This window comes from Pteropus vampyrus, unplaced genomic scaffold (genome assembly GCF_000151845.1).
Source record: "Pteropus vampyrus isolate Shadow unplaced genomic scaffold, Pvam_2.0 Scaffold296, whole genome shotgun sequence".
Lineage (NCBI taxonomy): Eukaryota > Metazoa > Chordata > Mammalia > Chiroptera > Pteropodidae > Pteropus > Pteropus vampyrus.
The window spans coordinates 475,376-486,350 of NW_011889077.1; the positions used below are offsets into that span (position 1 = coordinate 475,376).

Consider the following 10,975-nt stretch of genomic DNA (forward strand, 5'->3'; position numbering starts at 1 on the left):
CCAGTCTGTGGAGTGAGCCGTCCGCCCAGCGAGGCGCATCTGATTCCAGGGCGAAGCCTGGAGCAGGCCAGCCACGTGGCCCACGAGAGGGTCCCAGCCCTGGTAAATGGGCACGGGCTGCTGCCGCCTGGACCCGCACACCCCCAGCACGGGCCGGGACGAGAAAGCCTCCTCGGCACCCCGCGTGTCCGCGAGCGCCCCTGACCGCGCGGAGTGCGTGGGCGTGTGCTCATTCTGCCACCTCTGCCGAGTCCTTGAGAAATCTGACCGAGTGACTCGGATGACCTTTCCCAGCTCAGGTCCCCACACTTAAGCAGTGGCTTCCCACTGCCGCGCCCTCCTCAATGGCGACAGGACAGACGCCCCTGCGGTGACGACTGTCAGGAGCAGAGCGTCAGGCTCCGCCTGGAGACCTCACAGTGGAGGGGTTCAAGGGTCAAGGCCAGGCTCTGTGGTCAGACAGCCCAGCTCATGAGGACCCAGCGCTCACCGCTGCGTGATCTGGGCCACGCCGCTTCCCCCCGCTAAGCCCATGGCCATCTGAGTGGCTTTAGTGTGATAGAGCCGGCTCCCAGACGACTCTTACATCCTGTCACTGTGGCGGAGGACACCGGAGTCTAGCTGGGTAGCTGCGGGTCCCAGGTTGCCAGGCTCTGGCGGGGCAGGCGGGTGAATCGCGCTCAGGCCCCACACAACCCCAACCCGCCTCTTCTCTCCACTCTGCACTTACCCCGGCGCCAGAGGGTGGCCTGCCACCACAGGACCCGTGGCACCCCACGCCGCACCCCCCGAGCCGGCCCGCCCCGGACGGCCGCCCAGCTCACCGTGGGATGGACCAGGCCCTCGCGGTTGTGCACGGTGCCCCACGTCGCAATGCCAATGGTGACGACGTCCCCATTGTCGTGGCTGCTGCTCAGGCTGGAGTCCCGCACGGCCTCGCCCACCTGCTTCATCACACCGGTGTGGGACCCCCCGGTGATAATCCAGGCTCCTGGGGAGAGGAGCAGAGGCGGGGGAGGCCCGTGGGTCCTGGTGTGCACCCCGCCACACACACGCGGGCGCCCTGTGCACGCTGATGTCACGCGCCCTCCTGCAGGAGCCTTACACACAATGCTTCCAACGCCACAATCGAGCAGCCCCCACCGGGCCCCGCGATGTAGCTGCCGGAGCCCAGGCCCCCATGCTCAGGAGGGGGGCACAGGAGCCTCCCCGTCACCTGCTGTCTGGCCCATCCTGCGAACACGGTGTCTCAGACATTTCTCTGAATCCTTGTAAATGTCTCCTCTTCCTCTTGGTTTTTGGGGGCCACGTGCAGTGATTGTGTCCATGCACCTGATCACGTGGCCCCTTCTCTGTAAGGGATCCGCACCCCGCACCCCACGCACTGCTGGGGACTGGCATGGCCTATGGGGGCCCCGCCCTGCTGCTGGGCCTGAGCAGGCGGCCTGCTTTGCTCCTGGCGCTTGGGCGCGTGGAAGCGCCAGGTCCGAGCACCAGGAGCCACAGCCACCGCGAGGACGGCAGGTCCCCAGTGGGGTCCGCCTCTCTGGCCGGTGACCGCGCGTGGGAAGACGTCTGGGTGAGCTGCAGCCGCCCCGCTGAACGAACGAAGGGAACGTCCGCCGCTGTCCGGGGTGTTTGCTGCCAGCCAGTGCCACAGACGGTGTGGAAATCGGTGCCTGAGCCCAGACGCGGTGTCTCCACGAGATACTAACGTGTGGCACTGGCTCGGGGGCCAGGAAGTGGCAGCAAGGACACTGATATTGAACTCAAAAAAGGTAAATGTCCAGACATGTGGCAAACCGTCCATGGTTACTTGGGGACGGGTCAGCACCTAGTGAGTCCGTGGCAAAGGTGGCAGGTGTGCCTGGGTGACCGTCAGCAGCACCGAGCCAAGTGCCACATGACTGAGAAAGACCTGGTAATCCGCAGGCAGGCAGGGGTGGGGTGGCACCCCGAAATCCAAGAAAGCCTTGAGTGACACGGCCAAATGAGACACAGACTAAGGCTGTTTCGGGGCAGAGACCAAACCGAGGGTGTGGTCCACACGCCCTTTGCCAAAACCAGATCCGAGAAAGAGGCTCAGTGACCTGGGTGACCCTGTCTTACCTGGACCCCGAATCCTCGCTCTGCTGTCAGAGCCCCCTAGTCGGCCACAGGTACTATGTCACCTCATCAAGCGTCACTCTGAGCGAGCCCCACGGGGACATGCGGCTCCCTGTCCCAGGTCACGGCAGCAGAGCCTTGGGGCCTGGCCTGCTCTCGCCAGTGCCGTGACCTTGGGGCTGATCTACCTGAGGCAGTCACCTAAGTGAAGAGCTGGAGGTGTCACCCTTCCACCCCGGCGTTGACGGAACTAGGTAACAGAGAGCCCTGCTGACGCCTCAGGCCAGCATGGCCCCCCCCAGCCTGCCATCACGGCTCCCAGACCCCCTCTCTCTGCCCAGCAGGGTCTCAACACTGGGAGCTAAGTGGAATCGTGTCTGCCCCCTTGAGCCTCCCAGTGACAGCCGGATGTGGACGAAGGAGCTTCCGGCAGATGAGGTGGGTGAGCCTGACCAGATGCTTCTCCACCCGGCCTCCACGACCCCCAGGGACAACCAGTCCCACGACCCCCAGGGACAACCAGTCCCATGACCCCCAGGGACAACCAGTCCCAAGGCCCAACTCTGCCTCTCAGGGACCACTCGCCCAGAGCTTCGTGCTCAGCCCGCCCACTGCTGCCAGACCCCTGTGGTCCGAGCCTCCTGACCCTCCCCCTCCCCCCAGGCACACCTGTGGTCCGGGCTTGGTGTCCCCCCGCACACCTGTGGTCTGGGCCACCTTGACCAGGCCTCTGCGGAAGACGCTCTTCAGCCGGAGCTTCATGTTGAAGTCCTTGGCCCCGCCAGTGACCGAGATGAGGAGGTTGGGGACATCCAGGCCCCAGTGCTGGGTCATGAGCTGGTAGATCGTGCTGGAGGGCGTGTCCTGGGAGACACGGACGTACTGCAGGGGAGGCAGGGGACAGTGGAAGAACCCCGAGTCAGCGCGAGGCCCCCCGGCCCCCCAGAACCCGCACGCCGGCCCTGCTCGAGAGCCCAGCCAGGTGGGGGACGTCTCACCCCACAGTCTAGATCCAACGAGGACAGGCGACCAGGCCCGGGCAGGGCGTGGGCGGGAAGGGAAAGCGAGGGCCAGAGGAGGGGCGGCGGGGGGAGTGTCGGCCGAGGGGCCCAGCCCCCACCTCACGCCCGGGACGCAGCCCCGCCCCGCTCTGCAGTGACCAGGGACGCTGAGAGCACCCTGTCTCCTGTTAGCAGGGCAGCCCCTGCCTGCCCCGTCCCTCAGGCTGGGAGGGCTCTGTGTCCCCCGGTTTCGGCCACTCCCGCCCGGCGAGCGCTGCCAGCGTGGGTCACCGCTGGGGGGCTGTAGTCCACAGTAAGAGCAACAGGGTGACGGAAACCAACCTTTCCCACCTTCCGGCCCAGGCCCGTGAAGACGATGTCCCCAAAGGCATCCGTCGGCCTCTCCTGGACGTGCCTTTTGGGGTCCCACTCCTGGCCCTGGAAGGCGTGGGGCCTGACGGCCTCCTCCAAGTGCTGCTCGCGTGTGTAGCCACACTCACACACCACCTTCCTGCAAAGGCCCACGGTCAGCACAGGTGTCCAGGCGCCTCTCCCGCTGCCCGCTGGGGGTGTCGTGGGGGGCCCCGTGGAGAGCCGAACTCTCTCGCCCACCCGGCAGTGACGGGCACGGCCACAGTGTCAGCGGACGCCACACGGGGCAGCAGGCAGGCGCCCTGCCCTGCCCGGCCAGTTACACCTCCTTCAATTGGAAATCTAAGAATTTTTTAGATTCTTACTTTTCCTAGTAACACATGACCTAGAAAACTAGATACAGATAAGACCAAGAACTTTTTTAAAGTCTAAAGCCCAGTGAAACATGAGCCGATCATACAGGAGAAAGGAAACGCGTTTCTTGCCGACGCCGGGCGTGTGAGCTTAGCCGCTTCCGAAACGCGTCTCTCAGTCTTCAAATGGCTGACGCTCCCGGAGCGAGACGGTCCCCAGCCCCGACCCCAGCCCTGCACGTCTGTGAGGGCCACGAGGTCGTAGGTGGGAAATAATGCACAAAACTATTTTATTAATGCAAAGGACCTGACCGTGCAGTGGACCAAGGATCGGTTAAGAGACCACGGCCTGCCCTGAACCCGAGTGCTCCCTGGCCCCCAGACTGTCCCCCACCGGTCACGAAGAAGCAGGTCCTTCGCTACGTGCTTCCGCCGCTCGTGCAGGGGGCTCCTGGAGCTGGGACCGTCCCCGGCGACCCATCAGGTAGACACAAGGCACTTTCGGACTTGTGGGGACCTTAGGGAACACCTTGTGTGGCCTCCTCAATTTATGGCCAAAGGCAGGGAAGGGGTCACCGGGGGGAGGACCCCAGGCTGCCCCAAACGTTCTCCTCCGTCCTAACCAGCAGCCTGCGACACCGGCTTCTCTCCCCACTCTGCACCTCCGCCCGCATACGAGGTGAGATCTCAACTCCACGTGGCGTTCCCAAGCCCGACACGGTGCAGGAAACCGCATCGAAACCGCGGACCGCATCGGAGAAGGTGCTCCTGCGGTGTTGGCGAGGCCGGCGTTAACGGGAACGCGTCCGCTAGCACCCGCGGGAGCAATGAGCACTGCCGGCTGCACCTGCTCCCCCGTCAGGGTCCCCTCCTGCAAGCTGACAGAGCTGCCACGGACAGTTACGCACACGCGCGTGCACACTCAGGCCATTCCGCCTGCATCTCCCTGCAGATGCGCCTCGCATTAACCCTCATGCGAATGATAAAGGTGCCTCTGGAGGTTTTTAGAGCCAAACTCATCCTGAGCGCTATTTCTTCAGAGCGGACAGAAGCGCCAAAGGAGCAAAAAGCCCCGATTGTAGCCTCGGATCCGCCCGCACCCCCCAGCCCGCGCCGACCCCTCCGCCGGTTCAGAGTTCAGACGAAAGCGGGTCCAGGGTTTAACCACTGGCACCCCCAAACCCTGCACACTGGAAACCAGGTCACCGCAGGACAGTGCCCCACACGGTTTTGAAACCAGCGATTCCAACACGGTTTTGAAACCAGCGATTCCAACACGGCCTGGTATCACGAGCTCCCCTGAGGCGGTTTGCATCAACCCGTTTCAAAATAGCTGGGCCCGGAGCCCTGGACGCGAGGTGCTGAGCGCACCTTCGGGATGTGTGGCGTGAACTCGACACCGACCGTGCCCCGAGCACCTTCCGGTCACCGGCGGGACGCGCCAGCGGGGGTGTGGGGGCACCCTGCTCGAACTCAGGGTCTGTCCCGGCGAGAAGCGAGGGCCCCCATCTGGGGGGAGCCAGGGTGGGCGTGAGCCCCCCACATCCACGGGGCCCTCGCAGGGACCACGCCCCGGGCGCAGCTCAGGGCCCCGGGAACAACGTCCTTGCGGGTGGCCATTCGCATCTGAGTCTGCGCCCTGACCCTCCGCCACCTGCCCCGCACAGGATGCTCCTCCTCCCCGTGTTGTCCAGAACATGTGAGCCGCACGCTGGCCACCTGTCCAGCACGGGGACTCATGCGATGACTCAGAACTCAGAAAAGGGACCTCGCAGAGCAGGGCGGGAGGGGCGGCTGCCCCAGCGACGGGGTCGGGCAGGGCGCCACGGCAGGGGCATCAAGTAGGAGTCTCCAGTGACAGAGGAGTAGAAGAAGGAAGGAAGGAAGAGTGTGGCCCGTTTGTGGCCCAGCAGCGACGGACGTGGCCGGAGGGGGAACGCGGCCGCGAGGCTGCGTGTCCGTCCTCGAGGAGCGCCGGCACGGAGCCCCCGCTGGGCCGTGCGGCAATGCCATCTCTTCTCTGAGGCGGCTCCTTGCCGTCCCCACCGGGGCCGCCCTGGCTGGCCTCTCGCCACAGCCCACGAGGCCCCCTCTCTCTGCGTCCTCGCCAGCCTGGGCCTCGCGTCTTGCTGGTGACGGCCATCCTGACAGGGGCGACGTGCCGTCTGTCTCGTCGCGGTTCTGAGGGCGTTTCCCTTACAGCTCGTGAAGTCGAGTCTCTTTCCGTGGGTCTCTTGGCCACTTGTATGTCTTCTGGGAAAAGTGTCTGTTTGGGTCCTCTGCCCCATTTTCTAATCGGATTTTGTTGTTGTTGTTGTCGAGTTGTACACGTTCTTCTTATGTTTTAGACATCAGCCCCTTATCGGAGGCACTGTCAGCAAGAATCTTCTCCCACTGAGCTGGCCGACTGCTCTGTTTGTTGCTCGTTACTTTTGCTACGTAGACGTTTTCGGGGTGGTGTCGTCTTCTTCATTTATTTTTGCTTTTACGTCCTTTGCCTCTGGGGTCCAGTTCACAAAAACCCCTCTGAGACCAAGGTCCATAAACCTATGTCTCATACATATAACGAAATGTTCCTCAGCCGCACACACACAGAAAGATGAAACGCTGCCACTTGCAACTACGTGGATGGATCTCGAGAGCGTCACACGAAGCAAAACACATCAGACAGAAAAGGACGAGAACCATATGATTTCACGCCCAGAGACGAACGAACAAGTAAAACAAATAAACCCCGAATGCAGACAAAATGCCAACAAAAATTCAGACGACACAGGGGCGGGGGCGGGAGGACCACGAGGGCACAGGGGGCCTAGTGGGGTGACGGGAGGGGCCCCGACTTCGGGGTGAGCACCCGGACATCAGGTTGCAAAGCTGTACACCTGGAACTCACATAATGTCATTAGCCAATGTCCCCCTGAAACAGTTAGTAAAACTACCAGCTGTGCCACCGAGGCTCTTGGTCCCGGGTATGGGAATAGGTGGTATCCCACAGGCTCACCCTATTCATGGGTGCCCCGCTGGGGAGCCCACGGCCCAGGAGGGCCACTTGCAGCAGCTGGGAGGCCCTGCCGGTCCCACAGGCTCTCAGGAGGACAGGTGGCAGTGACGTGGTGGGCCCCGGGGCAGGGCAGGCCTGTCCAGACTCCGCGACCTCCGACCTCCTCGTGAGGGGTCCGGGCTGTGGGCTTTCCCTGGGCTCCTTCCCATCCCCAGGCCCATGACACTCCGTGCCAGGGTGCAGTGAGCTGCTCTCAAGGCAGGCGACCGCTGCACAGAGCCAGGTGATGGCCGCGGACAGGCCACCTAAACTCCCCGCACCTCCATCGCAAGGCAGGGTGGGTGCGACTCCCTCCGCGCCCCGCAAGCTCCCAGCGCCCCAGTCCTGTGCAGACTGGGGGGCGTCCCCGGCCGAGGCCCCACCCAGTCCCGTCCCCACAGCCACTGCGCGTGGGGGCGAGAAAGGGTCACTCACCCGGCATCGGACAGCTTGGGGCTCTCCACGAAGTACACACACTCTTTCTTCTTGATGTTTTCAGGGATCCATGAGCTGAGGCTTTTCTGCTGCGGGTTTGAGGCAGCCTGAGCTTCTCGGCCAAGCAAACCGACCGTCTTCACGGAGGCGCACCCTCTCCTCCCTGGACACCCGACCCTCCTCGACCAGCTCCGAGGGGCTCTGCTCGGACACGGGCGGCCCGAGCACGCCCAGGGCAGCCCGGGGTCACGCGCCCTCGTGGAAGGCACGCGGGTGTGGACTCGGGATGGAGGAGGGCGCTTGTGTGACAGCGGGCTCCTGGACGCGACCTGAACTTGCGCTGCGCTCCACTGTTTGTATGCCAGCACCGCCTCCCTGGGGACGACTCAGGGGCAAGGTGGCAGGTGAGGGTGTGCCTCGGTGCTGGCGGGACACCAGGCCAAGACGCCCGCGTGCCCGCCACAGCGGACTGTGACGTTTGAGCGTGCCCGTCCCACGGTCGTGTCCAGGGCCTTCTGTGAGTGTGGCCCAGGACTTGGGCTGTGCTGGGGCCTGCCCAGAGGATGGGAAGTCACTGCACAAGGAGGTCAGGGGTGACAGCCTTCTGTGAGTCTGGCCCAGGACCAAGAATAGAAAGCGATCGTGTGTCCCCAGGGGCTGGGGAGGAGACGAACCTGGCACTACCATCCTGTCCTGTTCTCTCTTCCAGAGCCTTCCTGGGCTGCAGCCCCCAGGGCAGGAGTCTCTGCCCAGCAGGAAACGCCCCTCCCTGTGGTCACTGGGCCCCACGGGGCTCTGGCAGACCCACCACTGGGCCGCTGGCCACTGGCCACTGGACACTTACCTTCTCAGAGCCGTTGAAGAGGAACTGGGGTCCCCTCTTCTTGCAGAGGCTGCTGTTGCTCCGCCGGAGGTTGGGGACCGGGCCCAGGTCGGTCCCCCACATGGGCTGTGCCCCGAAGCCCTCCTCCTGTTTGGAGCCCGCTTTCCCCAGGGCCGAGGGCTCCATGGTCCTGCGCCTCCCGTGGGACGGGCTTGCTCGGGCTGGCTGGGCCGAGGGCTCCGGAGACACACGGGACGGGGCTGCAACAGACCAGAGGAGTGAGGCAGGTCTCCCGAGGGGCCCGGCAGGTCCCCCGCATGAGCCGGCCCCAAGCTCTGTCCCCATACCGGGAAGTACAGGCAAGTGCCCGGGCCCCAGGCATCCGCCCATTCATAACGGTGAAACCTCGGGTCACTGTGAAGGGCCAGAGAAAGAGCTCCAGCCCACACCCCCACCCCACCCCACTCCGCCTGCACCCGAGACACCCAGGGGCCCGGGCCCAGGGGGAAGCTCGAGGTCACATGCGTCCCCGCTCTGCACTTCCCAATAGCAGCTCAACACTTTCATCTTCCAGAAAGTGAAAAAGGCCCCACTGAGCACAAAGCAGGTTTCGGGGAGCGGTACGGCTCTCCACCCACGAGACCGGCCCCTGAGAGGGACACGTCTGCTGTCCTCGAGTCCTTCGCGCCCGGCACCGGTGCCATCGGCCCCGTCGCCGAGGGCTCCCTGAGCAACACGGCCATTTCTTCGTTTACAAACTGGAAAAATTAACGGATGTGTGCAAATCCCGCTGCCTTCCCTGGAACACGGTGCCCGCGACCATGTCCCATGAGGTCACCCCCACGTCACCCCATGGTGTCATCCGTGGAGTCACACTCCCCAGCCAGGGGGCGCAGAAGGCGTGGAAGAGGACCTCTCGGAGCGCGAGGGTCACCAGGTCTCACCTGCCTCCCCCACAAAGCCCTGCCGGCCATGTCACCCTCCACCTCCACGAGGGGCCCCACGGACGGGACTTCTGCCCGTTCATCCGGCTTCGACAGGTGGTCCCCCTGCTCTGGGGAGGCCAGGGGTCTGCCGGGGAGGCAGGCGCCCACCCTGCCCTTACCCGGCTCAGCTCAGCACTGGGCCCTGCGGTGCAGTCACATGGCCACCGACTTTGGGCAAACATTCCCAGCGACATGCAGGGCTCAGGCCGCCCCTCACCTCTGCGCCCCACCCCGCGGCTGGACGCACGCCCAGGCCCTAGGCCCGCTGAAGGAGGCCGGCTCACTCCCCTCCCGTGAGGGCACCGTGAGGACACAAGACGCCGGCTCTGGGAGCGGGTGCTGCCGTGACAAACACCACGGCTGTGGAAGCGGCTTTGGAACTGGGTGACAGGCAGAGGCTGGGAGAGTTTGGAGGTGGCTCTGGAAAAAGCTTACACTACCGTGCACAAGCCTGGGGGGGCTCTCTCCATGCCAATTTTGAAGGATGGGGGTACCCAGAGCCTCGGGAACACAGAGCCCCCGGCGTGCGAGTCCAGCCTGGGGGCGTCCCAGTGGGCCTTACAGTGCCAGACTTAATGGGGATCCATTACCCCCTCCTCCTGTCCAATCTCTCCCTTGGCAACGCGGGTGTCTGTCCTGTGCCTGTCCCCCCACCGCATTTGGGAAGCACGTGACTCGTCTGGTGTCACACGTTCCCGGCTGGAGGGGACCCGTCTCTGACGTGGATGACATTTTGATGAGACCTCGGACTTGGTAGTGTTGGCGCTGGAATGAGTTGGGACTCTGAGATGCTGCTGGGATGGGGGTGAACATATTTTGCATTTGAGACGAACATGAATTTGGGGGGACAGGATTGCAACGCCATGGTCTGAATGTGTCCCCCATAATTCACAGCCCCACGGTGACGGGGGGGTTAGGAGGCGGGGCCTCCGGGCAGGAGGTGGTCACGAGGGTGGAGGCTTCATGACCGGGCTCAGCACCCTCACGACCCCCAGAGAGCTCCCTGCCGCCTTCTGCCTGTGAGGTCACTGGGAGGGGTCTGCAACCCGGACGGGCCCCTCGCCAGCCCCGCCGGCCCCCGCGTCGTGGACTTCCAGCTTCTGGACTCACGCTGTTCATAAGCCACCAGACCATGATGTTGTGTCACAGCAGCCCGAGCGGCTGGGAGCGACAGGAGCCAGTGCTGGCTCAGCGGTCCCTGCGGGGTCGTTCTGGCCCCGCAGCCATGGCGGAGGTGACGCCCTACCCCTGTGTGGCCCTGTGGGCAGCAGCTCACCTGGCCTCACAGCCAGCTTCCAAAGGACGCGGGTGAATGAGAAAGGCTCCCGGCAGACAGAGGAAACGAGGCTCGGGAATTCTCTGACACATGCCACTCTGTCAGGGGCCTGGACTAGAGGCGGCTCCCGCCCCTCTCCAGGGCTGGGCCCTGCACAGGACAAGGATGGCGGGAGAGCGGGAATGAAGTGGCCGAGTGGCAGGCAAGGTCTGGGCGAGGAAGGCCTTTGTCTGAAAGCCAGAAGCACGGCCGTCCGCGGCTGCACTCACAGCCAGCGGCCACCTCAGCACGGCCACGAGGGCCGCGTGCGGGTCTTCTCAAGTGCCAGCTGAGAACAGGTCCCTGGGAAAGGCGACCAACACCACCCGCCTGCGCACCGCCCCGTCGGACATTGCAGGGCAGGCCACATGCGGCCCTTCCCACACCCAGCGGCTTGGGGACGCTGGCCCAGTTCCCTCCCCCGCCCCCCTCCCCCGACCCTGACCCCGCCGCAGTCCAGACCCCCAGGGCTGACGATGACGTCACAGAGCCGCCCACCCCACCTTCTCTGGGGTTCTCCTCCCTGCACAGCCACTTCCTGCAC

General features: G+C 64.4%; 1 protein-coding gene across 1 annotated transcript in view; it reads right to left on the reverse strand.

The window, feature by feature from the left end:
• The window catches only part of TRPM2 (transient receptor potential cation channel subfamily M member 2), a 45,522-nt gene that overhangs the window by 32,838 nt on the left and 1,709 nt on the right, over positions 1–10,975 (reverse strand). The window contains exons 2-6 of the mRNA XM_011376371.1: positions 8,152–8,390; positions 7,308–7,396; positions 3,450–3,618; positions 2,808–2,988; positions 825–991 (exon numbers count right to left, since the gene is read on the reverse strand). Of these exons, the coding sequence (XP_011374673.1) occupies positions 825–991; positions 2,808–2,988; positions 3,450–3,618; positions 7,308–7,396; positions 8,152–8,316 (771 nt within the window). The 5' untranslated portion in view covers positions 8,317–8,390. The remainder of the gene's footprint in view (positions 1–824; positions 992–2,807; positions 2,989–3,449; positions 3,619–7,307; positions 7,397–8,151; positions 8,391–10,975) is intronic.